The following is a 26,644-nucleotide window of genomic DNA, read 5'->3' on the forward strand; positions in this document are numbered from 1 at the left end:
TGTCTGTTTGGCCATCTCGACCACACCATAGCTGTAAGAAGACACATGGCGATATTGTTCTCATCATGTGTGGGGTCTCTCACATTGGAAAAAAAAAAAAAAAGCAATCAAACTGTGTGCCAATCAGTATGTGTTCACTGCTTTTAACACTTTTTTTTTTTTTTATAGCTTTTGGCAAAAGTACTGTGTGCTGCAACAATTCAGTAAAATATGTGTTGAGCAAATCAAATGAAGAAATGTGTTTTTTGGATCAGGGGGAGGAAGCACTGTTAATGTGACTGTAAAGTGAGTCAGTGGCCTTCAATGACAAGGAGCAGCTTTCATGAGACAGGCCAGAACAGGTTAGAGATAATGAATAAGAGCGCCGTGGGAACTTCCAAACTCGCTTTGCTCATTGACACACAGGCGTCAACGCAGCTAAAGGTGTGCACGAGTGATAGGACCATTGACCTTAGAGGACACAAGAAGGAGGATTAGCGCCAAGGCCCGAGATGCTCCAAGTGTGTGGAGGGAATCTGTCATCGACAGAGCTGCAGGTGGTCCGAAGGTCCGAGCAGGCCGTTCGGCCCCGCCGGGCGAGAAAACAAGAGCACTTTTCATCGGGGACTATAGATGGATATTTACCCTGGAATCGGATTCTCTACAGCTTCTCGCCTCGCGTCACATTATTGTTGTCGGGCCGCTTTCCCTCGTCCCGCCGGGTCTGAGCTTGAGCGTCGAGGATTATAATGGCTTCTCATGCAGAAAGAAGAAGCACTCTAGTCATTTTACACTTGAAATCATGCACGCCTTGGCCGCATGAGACCTCCACTTCTACGCTTCCCTAATCCCTCAAAGCTCATTCAAAGGTGACCCACGGATGACTGAATGCATCGGCTAAATCATGAGTCTCACTAAAGTTTGGATGAGTGTCTTTTAAGGAGTGATGAGACAAGTCCCATAAAGATGACAAAGAGCTCACAGTGTCACTAAGGCCCCGCCAGGAAACCTCGGTGATTAACGAGAGTCGGGACACCTCCACTAATAAGATTTCTCTCTTTAATTGGCTCTATGTGTGAAATGGCCGCAGATGTGTGTTAACGCAACGTCTGGCCGTGCACGTGCCAGCGATTAGCTTTTCACTTGTGTGTGACTGTGAGCCAGCGACGAGGTTAGCTCGCCTCATTACGACGTGAGCGCTTCAACGGATGGCCGAGATTTAACTCCCCTCCCGATACGGATTCATTCATTCATTCTATTCTTAACTCGTGCTTGCGCTAGTAGACAGGAGTTGGATGATGCAATATACCGAGTGTGACTGTGATATGATGATGATTATAAATCCAAGGGAGAGGACAGATGGTGAGCTACTTTCAAGGTTCAAGCAGGTATAACGACTCTACAGAGGCGGCGGGAGGAGGCGGGGTCAAATTAGCCAGAGCCAAAGACAAGACGAGAGAGTGCAGGCACAGTAAAGGGAGAGCTGGTCCTTGTTAGCACACAATTCATCAGTCTCGGGAGGTCAGGGTTCACACAGCCCTGAGGGGGCAGGGTGTGACCCCTCACCTTTCACCCATGACACCGATCCCAGCACCTGGAGCTGCGGTATTTCCTCATAACATTTACTCGCAACATTTTGTCTCAAAAACCACATTGGTGACCCAGGGGCGTTTTTGGGGCTCATGTTCGCTTTGAACTGGTAAGTAACATTCGACAGTCTCATAGCGGGTACTGGTTTCCACTCGGAGACTGGGTGGCATGGAGGGAATGGAGGTAAAATAGCGGGAGCGGGAGAAGTGGGGGTGCGATAAAGAGATCACAATGAACGATGTTGCTCGAGTGTGAACGTGAGCAAAATAAACACCCCCCCCTAAAATAGTTTGGAGACTTGTTCATCTATCACCTGTGTCGTTTCTGTCACGTGTGAGCAATGCGGTGCTTGATCACAGAGCAGGAAACGGGAATCATCGACAATCTCCCAAACTGGGTTAACATTGTTGAAAATGCGTCTCGGGGCATTGATCGTACTTGGGTGACACATCAAGTGACACAACAATTTTTCTTTGAGGTTTTTCTATAGCACACCATATGGTTCGCAAGTCCGCTTTATAGTTTTGAGGTTTGGAGTCGGAATCCCAGCTCCGGCTTTCTGCGTGGCCTTTGCGTGTTCTCCCCTTGACAAAATGATTCACATAAAAAAAAAAAAAAGACATTAGGATTTTCCTTTCCACCAGATCCTCGGTGTCTTATAATATATTTGTGGCAAACCTCAAAATATCCCCTGGAAAAAATAATTATGGAATTTAGCATATTTCTTGTCATGCTTAAATGAGCTTCTTTTAGTGGGCGGATCAGTCACATGCGCTCATTCCACTACACATACTGCTTGGCCTGTGGAGGTCCCTGACGTCAACCATCGTTTTTTTTTTTTTATTATTTATGGAGGTTTAGGTTCACTCAAGGACACATTGCCGAACACAGCCCCCCTCACCCCGCTCCTACCACTGTCTCTACTGAGCAATCAAATAGGTGCCATACTATATCAAAAGATGAAACTGTTATCTAATGCTAACGCTAATCTGATATTTGGGCTTGCAGCTCTGCTTACCTTGCGTGAAGCTACCACTGGCTAATTTAACTTTATTACCCCACCCTTATAATGAGCATCCATCACTTAGCTGGTCGTGAATATAACATGATTATTAGAAGCTAATGCGGTCGGAATGAACAGGAAGATGGATGAGAGAAGCTTCCAGGTCTTGATTAGCCCACTATGCCTGGCTGGGAATGATATCCAGATGAAGACCTGTATGCAAGACATGGGAATGAAATAGGGTCCGACACCGATCTCAATTGTGACCGCTTTCGAAGGAATGCTGTGAATCCAAAAAATGCCTTTAAAACGTCCACTAAGAATTGCAACTTGGGTAATGAAATGAGTGATCTTAGAAAAACAATCCACTAGCCCGAGTATAACAGAGATGCCCCCAGAGTCCAAGTCAAGCCAGTATGCTGACAAAGCAGACTGAATAGGTGGGGATAATGGTTTGACATGTTTCCAATTTATTTTCAAACCGCTTTCCAGGGTAAAATTGCTTCCATTTCATAGAGGTCTGAATTGGCAACTGGGATTGGAACCACTTTTTCCCCATTGATTGGAAGTTGCTTCCAATTATGGCGTGTAATTCCAAATAAACAACATATTGCAAAGAAAAATGTTAATTTGTATTTCCCTGTAAGGCTTTCACACAGAATTCTGAGTTTCAAAATGTCATTTTATGCTGGCAATGTAGCAAATTGCGCAAATATCATTATTGTTTTTGTCCTAATGATGACTTTTTAACATTTAGTGTTGACATGGAAACCATAACTGCCCGCTTTAACATACTATTTTTAAAACTCAGTTCAAAGCATTGTATGAGCCAAGTTTACAAACTCATCTGTCTTACAGACAACAGTTTGCTCAACAGCTCTAATAAATATGACACAGTGGCATTCACCCGCTGACCCTTCAACTCTGACCTTTTACTCCAACCAAGGTTGTTGACCTTTTCCTTCATACTCATCCTCATTTCCCGTGAAGACTTTATTCACCCCTTGCTGCTTGCTACCAGCTTTTAAAGTATTCTTTCTTGCTGATTGACAGATTGCAAGAGAAATGAGCCAAAATGCTTGGGGCTAATGAGACAAGTAGGGGACACACCCTTGCGTGTCCCTCTGCCTATCTTTTTTTTTTTTTTTGCGTCTGTGTCTTCCTCTGCTTCCTTCTCTTCTTTCTGGTGCCCCTCCCGCCTTTATTTATGCCTGCAGAACCACTTTGTTGTGCTTTTAGAGGCCGGGTTTGTAGTTGGAGCAGATGCTGAGGCTGATATTCCCAGATCCTGCAGCAAGCAGAGATAAGAGCAGATTTATGCTAGAGTGAGGGAGCATGGGAGTAATTGCTAATGCTTTGATGGTGAGGCTGAGTGTGCTTGTGTACCCTCAGCTGCTTACTAACAAGGACACCTTTAGATTTACAACTTTGAATTACCTTATTTTTTTTGTCTCCATCGTTTGATGGTAAAAGTGCACACATTTCTATTTTCACTATTTCAAATACAATAAATTGATTTGGTTGCTGGGCAAGACCCAAGATCTTTCTGAGAAGGCTGTGGAGAAAGGTTGTTGCTATAATAGTCTTTATTGCCATATAGAGTATCAAATGTAAAAAAATAAGTTAACCCCTGTAAAGTATATTCATCAACACTATAATATTTAATGACAAGAAACCAGTGGCAGAACAGATTTCTCGCATATCCATTTTCAGAAATAGGTAGAAACATAAAGATAGCCATGGTTGTTAATTTTACACTTGATTGTTAGCCCAAAGACTCAAATAAACAATATAATGCACATTTTCCATATGTTGCCTTTTGTAATAAATGCCAAAGGACATGATGATGTTGCAATACCTTTAATGTGATTCAGTTTCTTCAGTGAATATCTCAATTTTTCATCTGCACCTCTCAAGTTCTTCTTCCGTCTTGCTGCGTTGTATTGAAAAATTGCAATCTAATTTGACGTGAGGCAATAATTTCATGGTTTTATCGTTTTGTTTCTCCGTAGCACTCAAGCAAATTTGCTGTGTTTTTCCTCATGTCTAGCCATTTGCAACACGCTGGTACTGCCTTCAGGAATGTTTATGGCCATTATATTTATAGCTGCACTGAAAACGCATGACATCATCAGAACAACGGATAACATATCTTATGATAAGGTTATCTCGGTGGGGATTTTCTATGGCTCAAGTACAAGTGTATTTTCCCAGAAGCAGATGATGGCTACTGGAAAGATTTGAGGGGGTGGAAAAAAGGCACATATGTATCAAATTAAAAATACATATATTAAAACACAGCTCCTATTACAACTTGGCATATAATTAATATGATCAAAGCTGCTGTGGGCCTCTTGGCTGCACCTACCAGCGTAAAATAGAACTCAGATAAGGTGACTTTATTCAGTCCTCAGATTAGAGGTGGAGTGTAATGGCTCTTGAATTCAGTTAAGCAGTGAAGTGAGATGAATCATGTGCTCCTGAATCCTGAGTGATGATGTCACCGAGGATGTGTCAGTGACACCAGGCAGCAACAATGACATCTTAAGCCAATGAGCTTTGGAGCCTGACCTGACTCTTGACTGCTGTAAGTGGACTCAAACTGGACGGATGCACGCACAATTGCATGCGCACACACACACACACACACACACACACACACACACACACACACACACACACACACACACACACACACACACACACACACACGCCCCTCATACAAATCTTATCTTCCCACTTTTGGCTTGGCCCTCACCCTCGAGTCTTCCTGTTTATTCCCACAGCCACTGGCAAGTCGAGCTGTAAGAGGAAACATTTTGAAGAGGAGAAGGTGGAGATAAGTGGATGTTCATCAGAAGCCCAGGCGAGATGGAATAATTACATGACTCACACCGCAAGATCTTATAACACAAGCCAAAATCAGTACGGAGACGGGAATCAAATTAGATGCTAAATCCCTCTGTGTCATTTAACACCAATCATGTCTTCAGCGCGTTAGCTCTGTTTGGGCTCCTTCTTTTTCTTCTGGTCCTGCCAAAGAGAGCCAGCGCTCACTTCAGAGGGAGGGATGTGACGAAGGAAGGGGGGCAATGAGTCACATCCTCCACTCCAATTATTTCTGCATCCTGCAATGCGCTCTTAAAATCATAACAGCCTCATGAGTTAGAAAAATACACATCCACAAAATAAGCCACACTTTGAAATGCATGATTATTTTCCTCCCCCAAGAAACGTAGGCAGCGGATCGAAAATAACACGAGAATCGCAGACACACAAACACACATCAGTTGAACCGGAGCTTGTTGACCATCACACAGCCGAGGGACCGTGCTGGGGGGGGGGAGGGTGGCTGAGGGGGCTTGGAGAGGTCGCTTTGAAGTTTCTATTCAGGTCTTTGTCCCATTCAGGCTGCTGGCAGTAGACATCTCGACGAGAGGTCGGCTTCTCCCATCATCACACCGTCCCTCCGCACGCACACACACACACACACACACACACACACACACACACACACACACACACACACACACACACACACACACACACACGCACTCGAAAAGAATAGCAGACACGTCTGCAGGTCCTGTCCATCACGCAGAGCGTAATTAGGATGGATTCAAATGCAGCCCTTTTGTAGCTTTCTCACTCTCTCCTCTCTCTTTCACCCCCAAGCGCCACTCACTTCACTCTCCTTCACCAACTCCCACCCTGGCGCTTTCTCTCATTCCAACCTCAGCCCCTTTTCTCACTTTTGTTGCCTTCTATTCTCAGCAGGGAGCGAGGCACCTCTCCAGACGTTTTTTTTTTTCCTCCCTGCCCTCAGCCCCCCTTCTATCCCCTTCTTCTGTGGGCGCTCTCCCACTCTTTTTGCCGCTGAGTGTGACCTAATGTTTGACAGACAAGTAGCCCCGGAGAAAAGATGCATCTCTCAGAAGCTTGTAATTCTATTAGAATGGACAGAACATCCCCCCCCGGGCAAGAATTTGCCATATACTCTCCATCAACTTCGCTCTTCCCCAAGCCCTCCAGGCCGCAGACCGTCAAAATGCAGTTTCACGCGTACAAATAATCACACAGTTGATAAAATGCGTGTTTCTGCCAGCGCGTGCCTTAACTACCTCTCTTCCTTCGTTGGATTTGTGATATTCAACTTCAAAAGGACAATTTCTCCTCTTGAAATCTCATTTGAGCTCTTTAAAAAGCTGTAACGGCGGGGAGCTGTGGTGAGTTAAGATTAAAGGATCACAGACATCCACTAATTAGGATTGCTATCAAGAACCGCCGCCGTATGTTTATATGTCGACAAAAAATGGTTACACGGAAAACATCTATTGTCTGGGCTTGCCATCAGATCTGATTAGTGATGTGACAGAGGAGGGATAGGAGGAAGGGGGAGCAATGCTTCCATCTCCTGCCGGGATGTTCCAACCAGCATCTGTTTATCAGAGATGATTATTTATCTGTAATCAGCACTTCACCGTCAGTCATGAGATGATGGATGGGAAAAGATGGAGAAGGAAGTGAGCCATCGAGCGAGGAGGAAGATGTCTGGACGGCAATCAAGCGCTGCACAAACAGGAAATGTACGTCTGCGGATGGGCCCGGCTGTTTTGTTTGGCCTTGCTGGTATTCCAGTAGAATCAAAGCGGAATGAAACAACTTGTACGACAGCGCCCAGAATAGCCCGTTTACATGAACCGAGTTTTCCCACTCTTTCGATGGCTCGCTGTTTGGAGAGAATTTGTGTTGTTTATGGCCGTGTGTATCCGGCACTATAATAGAGGACACTTAACTCTGCGTGAGACGGATGGCAAATGGGTGAGTGTAAGTGTGTGTGTTTTTTTTTTTTTCCAGGATTCTATGTGTTGTCTCGGTGGTTAATGGCCGCTGGATATTGATTACAGCTGGAACGTCGGAGTCGCATGTTCCTCGTCCTCTCTCAGATAACGAGGGTTAACCACTTGACCCCGTGCATGCCGACGGACTGGGCTCATAGCCGCATCCACGCGGCCCGATAAAAAGGCGCGGTTAACGGAGAGGCTGCGGCCCGGCGCGTTCCGAGCCCGGCCCGTAGATCACGGCGGTGTCACGGAGCCGCACCGGGGGGAAATGTGCCAGACTTCATTAAGGGCAGATTAAAAGCAAGCGAAAGCTACTTAAACTGTGATTTATTTTCACTTTGAGGTTGCTGGCCTGACTACCGGCTGGCTGCCTTATCCAGAAATGATGTCATGCTTTCCGTGTTTGTTTAGTGCAAATATCAGATTGGACAGGGACTATGGCCTTTGGTAGCGAGGGTTCATCTTGGGGGAAACAAAAGAGTCAAAGAAAAAAAAACGCTCTGCTTTCATTTGATTTATGTTGCTGGAGTAACCGTTATTAGGATAATGGAAACACATTTTCAACACACGATTAAATTCATGTCTATTTGTTGCGGCGGCTCCTAAGTTAATTCTGTGGCTATTAATAGAAGCACTAATCACCGCCAAGTATACACATTAACATGATGACCTCATTACAGGGAAATGCCACCATTTCTTAGACGACAGTCTCTTCTGTGTGTGTGTGTGCCACGGTGTGGAGGGACCTGAAAGCATCGTTCAACACTCCTTTTTTCCCTTATAAGCACATAGTTCTTTGTTAAGCCGTTGTGTTTTTCTCCAGATCTTTCACATTCTTTCCATAATCCCCGAGAAATAGATACAGCGACTTGTTGTTCTTGTTCCAGTGCCACGCGTCATGGTAAACGCTCAACATTCATTTTGATTGCTTCCCACAGCAATATTGCCCTTGGCAAATAAATGGCTTTTGATCCCGAGCTGTGTAGCCTGATCACGGTAGTGCAAGATGTCGACTATTAACGCCTTGGAGTCCCATTCCTATTGGACTGCTACCACTGGCTGTGGTAGACCTCAAGCTCTTCCATGCAAGGCTGCTTTCTGCAAGATCAGGTGACAATCTGAGGCTCTGCGCAGCAGAGGTATCAGGTTAAGCCCAAACGTCAAAGTCTTTAGGGGCCGATATAATTAGTTTCTGAGCTATTTGGATAATGTCGCTTTTTATGTTGACGACATAAAAAAAAAAAAAACAGATTTCATTTTTTGGGTCATTAAAGTCTTGACTCGCTGTGGCAGTATGTTTAGGGGCATTATTCATTCATAGCGTTTTGTAGCAGTCGGCTGGATAGGAACGCAGCGTACTGCTCGATGCAGCGTGCAGAATTGTCATAGGAACTTTTCACTTCTAAAATAGTATGTCTCGAATGAATGAGTAACTTCTCTATTTGTGTCCTGTAACAGCACGACCTTCAGGTCACTTCCCAATGGGCCGTTATGGCAAAGACGCAAAGACTCACAGTTACAGAGTCCCAGGTGTTGACCACACACATACGCATTTCGGAGCAGAAATATTGGACATGTCCAACATTTACGATTATTGGCTCAGACTGTTTTCTCAACAGATCAGGGAGGAAAAACGGGAGTAATAAATCAGGACAAGCTTTTAGCGGCCTGTATATGATCAGCCATTTGCTGACTTAATCCTCCTCACCCTCATACTGACCGGCATGTGCGTGTCCTGTTTAAAACCCATGCTTAATTCATTCAGAAATAAATGAAAAAAAAAATACAAATTGAATTATCTTTCTGTTTACAAAAAAAAAAAAAAGTAATTCCTTGCACGTGGATCATTCTCAAAATCAAATGGGTTTTCCTCTGCCCATGCCAAGTTGTTTAGTGAAAACAGTGGTCTTATTCTGTGGTCTTGTGTTGTCCTGCTTCAACAAATAAACAGACTACTTGATAGAGGTAGCGTACAATTGTGAAAGCAATTTTGAGAAAAAACGTTTTTTTTTGCAGTGTGGCAGAAATTGCATCAATCGTAGTTTTGAAAACTATCATCCACATCGATTGTATCGTTGTTCACAGCCAACAATGTCCAAGCAGAACAATTAAATGCTATTTCAATACTGAGGTGCTTAATCGACTTAAGTACCCATTTTATTTTATTTTATTTTTTTAGGGGAGTGTGGTGTGCCCTGTAACTTCTCGTATGGGCCTCTGCTCAATAAAATTTTGGAAACGCGCTGCTCAGCAGCCGCATGCTCGCCTCACATTCTTACCAGCCGTTAGGGGGCAGCATTGCTTGCTCAAAGCTGGTCAAAAGTGAGGAGAAACTCTCTACTTGCGTCTTCCAAACTAAACACACACCACACACACTCACAAAGGGGGCACAGACATGGACATGATCAATTATGTGTCAAGCATTTCTTCCTCAGTGAATGAATGGCCTGCAGTGACTATAGGCTACCGGCCTGCTATTGTTTTTAAACACTGGAGGATAAGTTCTCATGCAGTTCATTATTCCGAAAGGGGACAACTCGAAAGAGATCCAAAGAGACCATTAATCACCATTCCCTTCAAAGAGGGGAAAGACAGGACCAGAATAACTGCCACTGTAATCCTATACAGTCGCTTCGGAACATTTGAAACACTTCAAGTGTTACAAATTTAGACGTTTTGTTTACATAGAAATGATAGCCGGTCACTTAGATTTATTTCAGCGTCAACATTGGAGATATGTTTATGGGCGAGTTTGAAAGAGCCATTCCGGCAAGTTTGAATTGATAGGGGGTTAGAGTTTAAAGTCCACCAGGCTTTCATACAGTTCGCTGAAGTTTCGCTATGACAAAAAGTCATCACAAAGTCCAAATGAATTTGGGTCGAGGAGGTGGCGTGGGTGTGTGGAGCAAAGCTCGATACTAGTTCGACCCTCCGCGTCCCTTCACCCACCCCACCCTTAACAAATGCCATCGCTTCCTGCTTGCGAGTTGAGACGGAGCGATGTGATTGGCTGATACGCGGGTGATGGGCGGTCCCCAAAGCCCAGCTCGCTTCAGATCGGGTTACAGTCAGGCTGGAGCCGCTGAATAGAGTGCGATTTGGACACGGCCAAAGAAATACACCGGCATGCAAGAAAGCGCTTGGATTGGGAATTACTGAGCAAGCTGACTTCACCTTGTTTTGTTTTATCCACCCGCACGAGTGCTTTATTATTGTTATTATCATTTTTCTTTTTTCTTTTTTTTTCTTATTTCTGGCCAAGGAGCGCGTCCGAGTCGGAGCACAAACCCGGCGGGAACGCACGCCGAGCAGCCCCTGGAGACCGGAGGGGTATTTACAATAGAAATTCACTTCATTTCCAAAAAGAATAGCGGGGAGTGACAAAGCACCCTGGAATGTCTTGGAGCCTTTGGACCCCCAACTGGACTTGTGACTGATGGATGGATGTGGAGGCAGCGACAGGTACCAGTAGACCGACAAAGAGCGAGATTTGACAACGCTGTCTCGCTGTGCGTCCGTCCCTAGCTTTTAAAAGCTGCAATTTCGTCTAGTTTAATTCTCTTGACCAGAAGGTCGTCGCTTGTGCGCCAGCAGCCACAGGCCGTCCAGGACACTTGTCGTGCACCGAAAGCGAGGGTTCAGTCAAGGACACTGGGCCCGGACGAGAGCTCACCAAGTTGGCCACAAGGACATGACTGTAATCGTGAGCTCACATGCTCCCGATTGACCGACGCTCACCTTCCCACCGGCCCACACTCTCATAAAGGCTGTCCGACTCCGCGCTGCCGTACTGGGCTTTGCGTCCCAACCTTTTCGGCTCCCACTCTGTGTGTGCGTGCGTGCGTGCGTGTACATTTATCAGCATGGCACTACTGGCTTGTTGGAAGTATTACCTCTGGATCTTTATCTTGACGTGTAGAACGGTGCTACTTTCAGCCAAATCTCTGGAGACCATCATTTGGAGCTCGCAAAATCTCAAGTAAGTCTCTTGTTTCATTTATTTTTTGACTCCTTGGGTGCGTGCGTAATGGAAGAAAACTTGCCAGGGCGCAGTCCTGTTTTAAATGTTCTGTGAAATATGGCAATTATTCACAGCTAAACTAAAAAATTGTGTGTTTATTTTTTTTTGTGTTGATTAATTTCAACCACCAGCTACAGGCGTGCACACTATAAACAAAACTTCTCTACAGGCGCCATGATAAATGCTTCATTATAACCAATTGTAACATGCACCTTTATACGCCACATTAATAAGAACATTTTTGCTCTAATCACGACTATGTGGGAGTTCTTAGAATTTTCCACTCATTTCTCCTAATTGCAGTAATCAGCAGGATCTAGTAGATTACAAGTGGAAAGGTGCAAGCCAGCTAAATGAATCAAGTTTGGTCCAGGTGTTCTTGGAGGGCAGCTTTGCACCCTTCCACGGAAATGTGTGAAGCCGTGCTTTCGGATAGCAGGGGGAATAATAAGTGTTTTAAACACTTGGGAGCTAAATTACACTTGGATCCAATTTGACGTTCTGTTCATCAACTCAGGGAAATCAGGGGTTAGGTTCTCTGATGCAAGCTGCTGGGAAAAGATTCTATTTTTCTCATCAAAACACAGCAGTGCAAGCCCAGACGGCTTTTAATAAAATACTTTCTGGTAGCAATTATCACCCACTCAGAGTCAACTCCCGTGTTTGCGTGGTGTTGAATCGCACACGCCTTGTGGGAAAATTTTGTAAAAAGAAACAAAAAACAAAAATAGCCTTTATGTGCTCAGAGCTGAAGAGCTGACCTTCAGCAGCAAGCGAGGCCAGAATTGATTTATCCCCGAAATGTCACATGTCATAGGAGCTTGTTGTGCAGCCAGTGGGTAGGAATTATAGTTGTGCTCATTGGTGTATTTATATTTGTCCAGAACGTATAGAAGAATGTGCGTGAGGTCTGAGTCGGAGCCTAAAGGCCACACGGTGACCCGCTCGTCAGCCCTGGTTGCCTTCAGAAGCAATAATCAGATACTGAAGTTAAACTCATTTAAACACCCTCGGCGGGTTCTAGACAAATAAAGCACAATGTGACATTTATTACATTTATTGATTTATTGTTGATGTCACCTGAAGGGATTTTCTTCAAAAGTTGCCACGCTGCTTTGAGGAGTCAAAGATTATTCTTCCATCTGTTTCCCCACTCCGCTCTGCTTCAATTCCCCCCGCTGACCGAATATTTCATAAAGTTCACAGTGGAACAATAAGGCGCTCGGCAAAGTGTTCTCCCCCAATCTAATTATCCCGCTGCTGTGTGCTTTGAAAACAATAGACAATTATCTTGCCGTTTGCAGGCTTGGCAATAACAACAGACAAACCTGTTTTTCTTCTGAAACGTATCCGTCAGCAGCGCTGTCTGACGGGCAATAAAAAAAGGAATACTTGTACAGCAATCAGCATTGTTTATTTATTTCTTTTTATTATTTTTTTTTCCAAATCAATCGCAGCGATGTACAGTACAGTACAGTACACTATCAGGTGACTTATCTGGATTTATGATGTCCTACTTTCCGGTCCCAGTTTGGGGAGAACTGCTGTCTAGGCTAATAAATTAATGCAGCCCTCTGTTTGCACACTGTACCACATATACACACCAAATAACACAATACCAGAACCTCCCCGCAGGCCATGAGTTATGAGCCTAAGTATAGGAAAGCAGAAGGGCTGGCCCTGTTATTTTTATTTAGGTGTGTGTGTGTAGGTCTGCATTTATGTTCACGTCGCTGCTGGTGCTCCATTAGTTATAGATTTTAATGTGTTAGAACTCTGGCGCCTGTCTTATCAATAATTGCAAGTCTACTTAATTGATTTCTTTTCAGTGTGTTTGAACAGCAAACATACATCATGACAAAAGTGCATTGTGGGAAAGAGTCAAACAAACTTTTACTTCAGGCTTGAAACGGTAATCCATTAACTGATCATTAAAAATTCTGTTGATTCTATGGAATTGTTTGTGAATTAATCACTGAAACTGTGGCCAAATAAAATGCGCTTTTTGGTCCAAGCCAGCAGGGGTGCTGTTGATGGTCTCCTCTGTGCGGCATTATTTTGCTCAAACTTTTTACAGGAGTTCACAACATTCAGTATGAATTCCTAATACCACCATCAATAACAACAAATTTGTTGAGTAGAAAACAGTTCATGGTTAATTGATCATTTATTTCCCTCATAGTTATTGAAGGACATTTTCTAAAATGTCAAAATGAACCCTAACCCTACTTCATATAGATAATTGAGATAGTGGAGGAGAAGCAGTGCAGGAGCTCGGATACTTCAGCGTCTTGGCTGGTAAAAAAAAAAAAGTAACATTTTATCAGAGCAAATCGGATTAGCTCTCATTTAGCTGAGTGGGATTACTCCACAAAATGTCACTTTCTTATGACTGATCACGTCCTCTCGCTATGGCTGAAACCCGTACAGCAACACACACACACTCAGAAATACTGCAGCGATGCCAATTTCATGATAATCTGACAAGGTTGCTGCGAGTGGCTCTCGCCCGTCCTCTAGTCCAACCCTGGCAAGCTAATATTTACCTCATGACCCGCAGTCATGGTGGCCTGTTTGCCGTAGCTCAGGAGGCAAACAGCACGATGGGAAAGGCTGGGAAACTTTCTTGCACACCTCTGAAATAATAAAGCAAGACAACGACTGCAGGCTGGCCGACAGTCTGGTGCACTGATGTTGAACTCGCATTTTGCTGAGGCTTGGAAACACATTTTCTTGGCCTCTAACTTGTATTTGAAGGCCACAAAATACCAAAAAAAAAACAGCATAAGAGGGTTTTTGTGTTGAGAAAGGTCAACACACTCTTGCTATGTCGCTCCTTGTAATGCTGCTGTCAATTGGTTTTAGCTGGCTGACTCACTTTAACAGTTGACTGCTTTGGTTTAGTGCATGCTTAATGCTTCACTAAATTTCATGACTAATGTGGATTTGATTAGCACTGCTCTTTAATATCTTATTAAAGGAGAAAGTAGCATCTTAGTAGGAGTTGTTGCAAGTTGAAAGTAAAAAAGGGTGATGAAATTGCTTTCTTCTTTCAAATTGCCGTTCTATTTAAAGTTCAAGTTTTTCTTCTTTAATTAACTTGATAAGGTAAAGGTAAAAATGTTTTTACAATGAGCAATTAGTCTAAAAGAACCTATCTGTCTTATCTTAGTTTTAGTTTTTTTTTATCAACCTCTTGTCAAGGCACGCTGTTTGAAGGCACGCCGGCAAATTCTTCACTTCACATCAATATTCAAAAGACTGATCTGTGCAGGCATTCAAAACACAATTTCAGGAGGAGCTTAAAAAGAAAAACTTGCTGGCTAAACCCGAAACCGCCGCAACCTGTTGAACAAGAAGCAGAAAGAGCCCAAGCCCAGCAGGAGGATTTGGTTGATTGCACGGAGAGCTCCTCTCTGCTGCTGACTGCTGTGCGGGTCACTGCTGAGAGGGTCAGAGGCCTGCTTGCCCCCCCTTTATCCTTGCGATATGCACCTTAGTGCCCCGTCCACTCTTAAAACTAGGAATTGTGTTTCCCTCTGATAGAGATCTTATTACATGCAGAGGAGGACGTAGACCCCGAGCGCCATTCCGAGAGCTGCCGAGCGGCTCCAACCAATAAGAAATACTTTTGCAAAGCAACTGGCGCAAACTGCTGCAAATACGACGACAGCTGCGTTTGCTTTTATGTGCCTGCACTTCTGTGTCGACATGTCTGTTGTTTCAGGGCCGCGTAACGACACACACACACCTGGGCCCAGAAAAGGAGTAGCAGCTCCTTGGGATATTTCGGGAAAAAAATGTTTTCTTTTCCCTCATGGTTTCAATCCAGATGGAGTCACTTTATCCGCTGGCGGTTTTGGCTGCCGCGTCACTGAAAACTGATCATACTGATTTTCTGTGCTATTGATGAATCATTTTGCTTTTGCACATTCCCAGCCCAACCCAGCTCAGCTCTGTTCTGTAAAACGAGTTGCATTCGCAAATCATTTAAGTTGGTTTTCCCCGCTTATCCTCTGCGCCGTAGTCCATGTGTTCCCGCCCGGTCGACGTGACATGAGCTACAGTTGGTTTTCTTTGAAGACATATTATAGGTCTGATTCACAACTGAAACAACAGCTGAATGTAATAAATGACTCGGAAAGACAGGCCTCCCTCCGCTGGCCTGATTCATCTCATATTAGTAACTTGATGGACAGAACAATAATTGAAATGATCAGCTGCCAATACTGAAGTCATTCATGATTTTGATACTTATTTTGTTTCCTCAAACAAAAAAAAAAGATGGTTATACTTTACGGCCCAGACTGGGTGACACTTTTAGCTAATTCCCTGACTGTGTGTTGCCAATTTTTATTATTATTTTTAATGAATTGCGCCATTAGAAAGCCATGTTACTAAAAATTAGGATGGAAAGCAAATGTAGTGTATGTATACTACTGGAATTAGTACATATATTATAGGGATGCATTATTAAACTTTTAAAAACAATTTGACATCAAAGAATGAAAAAGGTTTTCCAACAAAAAAACATAAATTTATTTGAATAGTTCTAGTTCTTTAATAAGTGTGTACACTAACTTGTAAGGTAATCATGTCCTAAAAATCTATTATGAATTTAGTTGTTTATTGGGCAAACAAATTCTATTCTTGTTATTATTGTCAGTTTGGTGACAGTGGTGATTTTTCATGCAGTTAAATTTCAATCAACAAATGATTTAAACTTTAGGAACACATTAATAACAGCCAAAACTTAACGACAATTTTGAGTCCTCCAAATGACCATTACAGAAACTCCAAGTGTTGATACCGGATCACTTCTCGGTTGACTGTTGAATTTCGCACATAAAACGACACCTCAACCCTTTACAATCCTGCACATTATTGAGAAGGTATAATTACCATAAAAAAAACTGCCAATTTGGTTTAACTGCACTGCGAGGACCACTTGGAAGGACTAAAGTCAGTACAATTTCTGCCACTGTGCAAGTTCACACTCTTGCTAAAAAACACGAAGGCTGCTTGTGAAAGGGGCAAGTGTAAGCTTATGGCAGGCGGCAAACGAGTGCTTGAGAATGTCGCCGCGCTATTGTTCTTTGTTCGGCCGCAGTGGAACATTAAGGAAGTGTGAGGAGTGTGCCAGTGCGCCCCTGTGAAAGTGTTGAGGAAGAGTGCGGAGTGGCTCAACAGTGGCTGTTAGCGAAGCGGGCTTCATTAGACAGAAACCTGGCCTGGCGAGGAGTGGGAGGAAGTTCCCATCAGTCTCGGCAATGCCAAGCTGCCGGTACGGCCACGGGAAAAGCTTCCTTGAATATTTTCTACTTGCCTCCTCGACTGAATTAATTGAAGATGTTGGTATGCCGGGTTTCAGGAAGTAAGGGAGAAAGTTGAATGCGCAAAGTCGGCCTTTGTTTGGCCATTTGAGTTCTTTTACACAAGAGCAGATGAAAATGAAGGGGATTAAGCAGCAGAGGAAAGGAAGCTAATATAGAGCGTTGAAACACAGCCCTAGGCTCAACCACACATCCTTTCAGACCAGCGTACAGCTCCCAGATTACTTCCATGTGTCAGCGCGAGGTGGAAGGCGAGGGAATAAAGAAGCAGGGGGACACGGGGAGAGAAGTTGAGAGATTGAAAAGCGAGCAGCTTTGGATCGCTGGAGATCAGCGCCGGCGTTGGACAGTGGAACGGATCTGTGTGACAGCCATCTCTAAAACCATTACCCTTGTGGCTCCCGCCGGAGAACTCGTAACCTCCTCATTCGGACTGACTTCATCGTCTCTCTCGCTGTGCAGCTGAGGCCGAGCTCATTAAAAGCGGGTCCAAACTGCAGGGCAGGGCGACCGGTAACCTTCACAGCCGGCCGCCGCGCTGCACGTCCAATAGGACGTCATGACTCGTGATTGGCACGGATGTGTTTTCCTCTGGTTTGCGGCACCGCAAAGACTTTTGTGGGGACGCTGCTATTCACTGTGCTTGGACTCGGGGGAAGGGGAACTACAGCGTCCAGCAAGGAAGCATTGGAAGGACAATTTGTTTTCCAAAACCTTAACTTATATGGCTCTTCTCAGAAAAAGTGTCACTCTCACGGGAAAATGATTTTCTAGTTTTTGGAAACATTAAAGTTATTTTTCAAGTTTAGGCAGTGTATATTGAAATGAATGCTACGCGCCTGACCTCAAGGCTTTTAAGGTTGATTTCACCCAGACGCACACCAAAAATATAAAATAATGAGAAAGTTACAGTGGAAAAAGGGAAAAATGTTATGCTGGCAAATGGATTACATGTTTGGAAAAAGTGACTAATGTACAGATGAAATGTTATCAAAGGTTCATATAACAAATCTACCATGGTTATCAGAATTATCAAGATGTTGCCACAAAAATATCAAAGCTACACTCACCAAAAGCATTGCACAAAGTTCGGTCTGTCCGTCCGTCCGTCCATTTCTCCCACTCCCCCCCCCCCCCCCCCCCCCCTCTCTCTCTCTCTCTCTCTCTCTCTCTCTCTCTCTCTCTCTCTCTCTCTCTCTCTCTCTCTACCTACCTACCTACCTACCTACCTACCTACCTACCTACCTACCTACCTACCTACCTACCTACCTACCTTTCTATCTATCTATCTATCTATCTATCTATCTATCTATCTATCTATCTATCTATCTATCTATCTATCTATCTATCTATCTATCTATCTATCTATCTATCTATCTATCTATCTATCTATCTATCTATCTATCTATCTATCTATCTATCTATCTATCTATCTATCTATCTATCTATCTATCTATCTATCTATCTATCTATCTATCTATCTATCTATCTATCTATCTATCTATCTATCTATCTATCTATCTATCTATCTATCTATCTATCTATCTATCCATCTATATCTCGTAATTTTGTTTGAAAAGCACATGGTATTAATTTTGTTTGAAAAACACATGGTATTGCTGCTTTAGTACTTTGGATTTAGTGCATTTGAGAGTGTAAACCAACAAAAATGAATTTCCCAGAAAATGTACTTAAAATGACCACAGTGATATTTTTAACTGAAGACTGAAGACAATTGTCTGTTTTTTAGCCCAATTCCTTTCTTTTTAACCAAGGTCAGCAAAGGCACAATTATTGGGTGGCTATCAAGATCATCTTGGCGATTACATTGTGGTGTGGGTGTGTTGATTTCTTTTCTCCCTCTCTCAGCAATCTGTTTTGAAAACAGGTGGGGCCAACAATAAAAAATGTTCGAAGTTAGTGATTAAAAAAATATGTGTGTGTGTGTGTGTGTACGTGTGTGTGATCAACACTGAGGTTGGACAAGGGACAGACTGTGTTTGCGATGTGAAATAGAAAGTAAATCAGAAGTGAGGATTCACTCGGTTGATTGTTTACATAATCTGCGGCCCCCCCCACCACTGCCCTCCAAGTAAAGAAATGCTACATTGCTGATGTTGTTACGAATAGGCAAACATCCAGCCTAGCTTATTTCTACTTCTTTTTTTACTACTCCTTCTTTGCAGACTGAATGTCCTGTGGCATCATGCTGCCCGACACAGGTCATTCCATTTATGACACCAAACGTCTGGTATTGAGGATAAGCCTCTTGATTCGACCATATTGGTTAGTTCGTGTTTTGCATATCTGCCTCACAGTTAGGTGATGCATGTTTGAATCGCTTTTTAGAACATCTCTGTGCATAGTTTATATGTTCCTCACATGCTTGTGTGGGTTTTCTCCCAAAACATTTTGAAGATGTTAATTGTTTTATATGTGTGACTATGTAAGCAAGTAATTTTTTCTATTAACATTCATATTTATTTGTGCCCTGTGAGTGAGTGACCCAGTCTTAAACCCTGCCACTTGCCTGAAATCAGCTGGTCTAGGCTCCAGTTACCTGTGACCCAAATAAGGACAAGCAGAAAATGGATGCTTAGACTCTTGATTGTCAATGGAGGTATTGTGATCCGTGTTTTGGTCAGTACACCACTCAAAATAAGAATAGTAAGAACACACATGCTGGTGTGGAGTTCTCACGGAGAAAAATAAATCAGGGTTCAGGTGCTCCAAATGTTGTCTTGATGAACAATTTTGTGTGTTAAGTATAATTATTGAAAACCAAAAAATACTTTTGTAAATTGTTTCTATGTATATTTTCTGAGTACTTGTGCGCTGTTGAAAAGAAAGAGAAAGTAATTAGTATCAAAGTGCTTTGACTTCAGATATGGCTGTAAATCCTGGAAGACTGAATGAATCATGGCCGCACGAAACGAGCTCTGAACATTTCATCAATGATCATCATGGAGCTCTTTGTTCACTGTTATGACTACACTAATGGAGTGACAGTGTAATTGAATGGAGTGGTAAGATAATAGAATGTTAGAATGATAAAGTAATGGAATAGCATGGTACAGGAGCCCGCTTTTACCCAAGGGATCCCCTAGTAAAGTGTGTCAGCATGGCAGATGGGTGGTCTGCAGTAACCCCCCTCTGTCCAACACACACAGCCATGGTAATTATAAAACATCATAATCCATCTACGGCATACAGAGGCAGAACATGGAGACTATTAGTGAGAGCATGGAAATGGCACAGTGTATAATCCTCACGACTTTGCCACCATTAGGCTCCCAGGGCTCCAAAAAAAAATTAAAATAAAAAAAAAACAAAAAACAAAAAAACAGTCATTCCTCCAGTAAATTAGTTGTGCCCCTCTCCCCACAAGCTACTTCTGTCTCGTGTGTGTGTGTGGGGCAAGAAATGTTTCCCAAATTTATAGATGAGTTGATATTTGTCCTTCGCCTCCACCATACCCACTGGCAACAGCCCTGAAAGCCTTTGAGTGTGTGTGTGTGTGTTAACCCATTCTGCCAAGTCTTGGCTCAGCCTTTTCTAAGCAAACTCCCAGCATGAAGCCGCTTCCCCTTGTGTTAGTGAGGAGCTGGAAGAAAAGACCTACGGGACTCCCGCCGCTCCCAGGCCCGGGCACGGCCCCTCTTCCCGCGTGGGCCGGTCCTGGGATTTGCTGCGCGCCGGGGCCCCGCGTGGCAGCTGTGACTGACGCTTCAATCGGCGCTCCCCAGGACACCGCAGCGCAAGGCCGCATTCCCTTTCACGCCTCGGAAACGGCGGAGAAAGACAATTACACACATATTCAGCAACCTCCTCTCCTCAGTCTCTCCACAAGCAGGCATCTGTGATGTACAGCCATTTAGCAGATCAATGAAAAACTTCTCTCAAGTTCCTTATGTTTTGCAAATAAGAATTTGCAAATTAGTTTAGCCATCCAGTCTGCCTGTCTGCAACTTGATTGAAGTTGTTCTTGTTTACTTTATCCCTTGAATTGTTCCCTGCCAAAGTAAACAGCGTTACTCAGCTCTTTCCTTTGAATGTCCCGGGATATTTAGAAAATGTAAGTAATGGAAAAACATTTGAGCCTTAAAGTGGAGTTAATGCTATCATGTATGGATTGTCCGTAAATTGAGTTTGTCTCTGGCCTGGTGGAGGAGGAGGCACTCGCCAGCCAGCAGGATTTGAGTCTCTTAATTGAATTATTTTGATTGCTGACTTGATTGATGGAGTCAGATGTGGAACGTTTTCCGTGAGTTCTCTCCCACTAATTTGTCTTCCAATACAGCCATACCAGACAGATACAATAGGAACCTGCTATCAATCACAGCGACAACCCGGAGCGTTTTGTTTATAGAAAAATGGGTCTGCCATGAGCTCCGAGTTCCACAAACCTTCCAGACAACATAAAACCAACAATGACATCAGATAGCTGAGCACTCTAAAGTCTAATCTTCATATAATGCCACGCTAAATCCCACAGAGACCTACGGTGGGGAAAATGTTTTTTTTTTTTTTTTTGCCCCTGTGCTGTGCCTTCCTCTCATGGCCTTTCGCGCTCTGTGTGTGTATGCGAGTGTGTGTCCTTGCATGTTGGGAGCCGCGACCAAGAATTCAAGAGTGAATGGAGATGTCACTGTCAGACACTGGCCTCCTCATGAATCCCCTCCAGGATGACCATATTGGCAGCTGTGTGTGTTGAGTGAGAATGCATGTCGGGGGGCATCAGCCCCCTGCCCCTCCTCCATAGCACCCTCCACCCCCCCTTACCTCCCACGCCAACTTCTTACGGCGGTGATTGCTGCGCAGTGGGGGCACACGTCTATATTTCATCCTATTCATATGAGGGGAGACTGCTTCATCCCTTTGCACATGTGCTTCCCATTAAATGGGTGTTTATTCTCCCCCATGATGTGCACGGCCATGGAAGCCTCTCATCGAGCCTATATTGGAAATAGTAGAAAAGTCCTGCTAAAGCAAACACAATGTCTTCAATCTTTGCAGCCAGCAGATGAAACGCACAGAGGATTTATATTGAAAGTTTTCTCTTGGACTCAGCTATGGTCAGAATGCAGACTTTAATATCAAATAGGTTCGCTATTATGCGGCGCTCTCCCTGCAGTCTCATCTTCTCCGACATTGAAAACTTTGACTACTTTTAACTGTTGTGCTCATCTGTCTCCCACTGTGAAACATGACAGGCCGCACCGCCACATCATTCCTGTGCTCTCTTCCTCTGTCTCCGAGATGAAAGGCCTTCTCTGCAGATGGTCCCTTCATGCACGCTGGGCTTGGCCCGTGTTGCTGCTTTTTCTCATTTATTTATGCACACCCAATGGCTGCACCTCAAACTTGTCGAGACTTTGTGTGTGCATTAAGGTCTCTTTTGAAAACTTCATAACTATGTATTGTGGAATTTCTCATATTCTGCCGCTGCCCTGCTCGGGATTGGAGTGGAGACGGCCACCAAATAGAGCTGAGTGGTGGGTCTTTTGCACAATGAAATGGCAGAAGGAAGGGAAATGATTTCTCTTCTTTTGAAGGGACTTCGGCAGTCGCTTCAAAGCAGCATATCTGGCTGAGGCTTTAAGCGGCCTTCCCCTCGCATTAGACGTGCGTCCCGTGATGAGCCTTTGAAGGGAGCAAGCATTCCTGGCGGCGAGATTGCGCTGCACGGGCGTCGGGGTTCGACCTCTTCAACGTTGTGCCCTCCGCTCCACTGAAAGTAAACGTGTTCACCCGAAAGCTGCAATGTGACAACGGAACAGCTGCCGTGTCACGTTTGGATGTAGCGGAAGGTGGCGTGGACGCGAGCGCTCGCTCACGAGTCAGCTGTGGTGGGCTCGTAGAGATTAACATTTAAGTGTGCGCTACAGATGGCGGTAATAGCGATCGGATAGCCCTTGTAATGGAGACGACCCAGTTTGTAATGGCTTCCTAAAACAACACATGGAGCGTCTTTACGAGGCCGCAATCCGCCCGACTATTGTAACGCAAATGAATGGTGTGAATGGGAATAGCACCATGTCAAACAAGCTATTTATTAACACGTAGCCACGTTTCATTTTAATACCGACAGCCCGCGTCTGGCCCGCTGAGTGTTATCAGACTATAGCAGTCAGGCCGTCGCTCCCCTTTTGCATTCACTGTTAATGAGCCTAATGATGTGTGTCTGCGTGATTGCATCAGTCAATAAGGTGTTCAATAAGGCCTCTAGAAACCTACTGACAACTTAGGCATGTCTGCTGGGATAAGATCTCTAGTCAAGGGAGGCGAGAAAGATCATTTGTCTGGCATTGGGTAAGGACATACGTAACTGTCTTTTACTATCACGACTTGAGAGTAAACAGAAAATAGACCTGTCGTTCAAATTGTCTGATAAGAGACTTGTTTTAAGACACACAAGGCAGCTGTGTATTAAAACGCTGCCCTAGTTAGTAGAACACGGGCTGGCTATCTCCCATATGCAGATTTGGCTCCATTTGTTTCATGTAGTCGGTGCAATTCATTCTTTTTTCATTTCAAATAGTTTTTCTTTTTATTACGTCACCGCTTGAAAGGTTGCTTTGTGTTTCATTAGGCTCACACTTCAAGATTTTAACACAGGCTTCTTTTATTTTGTATAGTTTGCTCTCACTACCAAAATAGGTCCCTTTCCACAATCCAAAATAACGAGCAAATACCCCTGCCAGTGTGATAAAAGCCGCTTCTATTATAAAGCGCACAGCATTTGATTGATCTGTCCCACGCTCTTGATCCCTGGGCTCGGCTGATTAAACCTATCCATCAGTTTCCCTTATCAGCGTACTCACAGATCGACCGCAGGACACTGAACTAAACCCCTCGTATTGTTGTTACACCAAAAAAAAGTCAAAGGCTAAGGACGGGAAAGGGGGGAGGTTTGCCAGCCAGAACTCTTCTCATCAAGGCCAGAATGAAGAAGAAAAAAAAAAGTCATGACATTGTTTTAAAGAAATGGCGTCTGTTAAAAAGGGTTCTGGATAACTATCTGTCATGGGTGGCACGCTCAGCGGCGTACACTTAGCTGCTGCACATATTGAAATAACCTTTCAGAAGAGGTTGAACAGCAGCACTGCACATTGTGACAAGAGTGTTTCCCCTCTAGAGGGAAATCAGAAAGTGATGTTTCCTGTCCACCGTGTCAGCTCGCCACTGGTGATGTGACCCCGCACCTGCTCGCCACTCACACACACATCACACAGATGATAACGTCGCTTTCACTGACAAGCTGTCATTCCCACGGCGGTGCACGCACACGCACGCACGCACGCAGGTATTTGCTTAAAAAAGGAGGGCAGACAGTCGGCGTTATGAATCATCGCAATGATTTGCAAGTCAAATAGGCAGTTTCATAAGACGCGCCAGTTGTTTTTTGGAAATACATTTGAATTTCCCATCATCCGAGTGACTGTAAAAGCAAATACATCCAGGCTACTAAAACCGGGATGATTGCATGTCACTTTGCTCTCATTTACTCGTGAACATCTATTGCCATCATGTTGTCAAGTAGATGAAAACATTGGTGTAAAAAGCCCGCAGATGGACTTTTATGACTTTTAAGGGCCGTTTCGCAAAAGATAAAACGGCACGCATTGATTTCAAATCTGAAAAAAAACAAAACAATTTCACAAAGATCAAGTCAGGCTCTTGCGCCAGATGACGATCATATCGCAGCTTGCATCGTCGCATTCAAATCAGATAGCAGTGTCACGACTTGACGGCTTTCTTCCCCACAATCTAAACACTTAGTTGGAATCTGATGTTGACAGGAAATGGTTTATTGAAATCAAGTTGCAGCGTGCCTTGCGCAGGCAGGTGAGGACCTGCGAGTGAATTTGTGGCAAGGGGGAGGCAGTGTGTGAACTCCCCCCCCCCGAAATGCTAGCCAAGAGAACTTGCCCGCACGGCACATTCATTAACCTGCGAGGCTAGCTAATCTCTTAGCCGATTCATTTAGTCCTCAGAGAACTCCTGCGTATTAATATCCTCTCTGTGTGGCTACTCGTGGGATGCGAAAGGAGCGTAGCCATGGCGATGATTGTGTCATTATTTTGCAGTCACATGAGTGATATCCCAGAGGGCTGAAGCTGGGTTGTCCAGGCCGGTTGAGAGGGACTGATTAGAATTGCAAATGTCCGCCAAGTGTTGTGTTTATTGTGTGTCTCAATATTGGAGACAATCAGGCGAATCAAAGCCCTCAGCTGGAGAGATGGGACCGAGGCACGGTGGGCCTCTCTGGTTGGCACCGTGTCCTCACTGCTTCCTCCTCTCCCCTCCCTTCCCCTCCCCTCCTCTCCTCGCTGCTCCATCAACTGGGCTGCGCGTGACGGCTCTGAAGTACTCGGACACAGCTGGAGAAAGACAAGGAGACGTGCGGAAAGAGCTACTAAATCTTGCGTGCTCAATCACTCGTGACCTGGCCGCCCTCTCGCACGGCTCGGAAATATTAAACACGTTTTATGATAATGAAAGCGCCGGCAACAGACATAAATATCCCGAGCAAAGTGCTCAAGAAATGTAATGTCTTGTACGTTTGCTCAGAACACAAATTTGTCATTGATTTCATCGCTTTCTGAATCATTAGAGGCATAATTATCAACTTTTCATCAGTGGAATTTCTCTTCCACCCCACATAGGCAAGCTTGCAAGAAGGAAAATAGAGTGAGTGAGTTCACATCCAGACAGCATTAAGGGCTCAGGACACCTGCATGCGGGCCTGGAAATGGATCCTATTGGCACGGTGCCTTCATTATGCCGGGTGACAGGCGGCGGGTGCCCCAAGCAAATCACTTGTGAATGGTTCTTCCTCAACGACCGGCCATTACCTCATTATTGACTCAGTGTTTGTACAAGATTCCACCAAATCCATCTGAAAGCCATCCAGTGGTGTTATGTGAGTCAGGAAGCCGCTGTACGGGCTCCGGCTCCTCTAATTGCCTCTGTCAGTTGCACTTTCAGAGGCCCATCTTCTCTCGTCTTGCCACTGTTGGACTTGGAAAGAACAAGCGGGTTCATATTGTTAAGTCATTGCTTGCGCAGGGATGTGTGTGAGGGTACGTGCATGACCCCGGTAAGTCCTCAGGACATACATGCTCTCTGCATGACCAGTCCCGACAGGAACGGAGAGGCTCAGGTACGGGCATGCATATTGAGCAAACTTGACTACAAGGAAGTGACTGTTCAAAATATCTTTCATTGCACTTGTTCTGCTGAAGGCAAAGTGAAAGTTAAAGGAAAGAAATCAGTCACATTTGCAGTGACTTGCGAGGCCATCGTTCGACATTTGTGCTCGACGTGATATGATCAAGAGTCAGCAGCCATGAAACATAACGCTGACTGTAGCTTTTGTAGCTTGTGGCCTGTTTTGTGCCTTTGAGCTTGTCAAGCAGCCAAGAGAGCGAGTCTTAGAATGTTCTCGGTGTGTGTGTGTGTGCAAGGAGAAAAACGAACGAGAGGGAAAATTGTGTCGGATCGCAGACGTGGCGGGCTTGCAAGTGTGTGAAAGCGAGGAGAGAGTTCATGAGGTGACATCTCATCAGCTGTTTGACTTTTCTCAGTTTCCCACGGAGGCACTTTTAAGAACAATGCTGACGGGAAAACAAACCCACCCAAGAGCAACGATTCAAATGCCACAAAACATCACTGTTTGTCATTCGCCTGAATTATTGGTGGCGCTCAAGATTACAGGCAGGGGAAATACATGAGCGACTAGCCCATGTGGAGAAGTTACATATCAGCGAGCAGACTCATCCAGCTATCCATCTCCTACTGCAATACAATAGCCGGAATACATTAAAATAGTGCTTGTCTGAAGAGAAAGGCACACAAGATAAATATGGTA

At 44.4% G+C, this 26,644-nt stretch overlaps 1 protein-coding gene across 2 annotated transcripts in view; it reads left to right on the plus strand.

Annotated features, from left to right (window-relative positions):
* The first annotated feature begins 10,513 nt into the window (after nt 1-10,513).
* The window catches only part of efnb1 (ephrin-B1), a 61,762-nt gene continuing 45,631 nt past the window's right edge, over nt 10,514-26,644 (plus strand). For both annotated transcript variants that reach the window (XM_085901531.1, XM_085901539.1), the window contains exon 1: nt 10,514-11,395. In XM_085901531.1, the coding sequence (XP_085757657.1) occupies nt 11,280-11,395 (116 nt within the window). In that variant the 5' untranslated portion in view covers nt 10,514-11,279. The remainder of the gene's footprint in view (nt 11,396-26,644) is intronic.

Source organism: Syngnathus leptorhynchus, chromosome 2 (genome assembly GCF_054491065.1).
Source record: "Syngnathus leptorhynchus isolate UIUO chromosome 2, UIUO_Slep, whole genome shotgun sequence".
Classification (NCBI taxonomy): Eukaryota; Metazoa; Chordata; class Actinopteri; order Syngnathiformes; family Syngnathidae; genus Syngnathus; species Syngnathus leptorhynchus.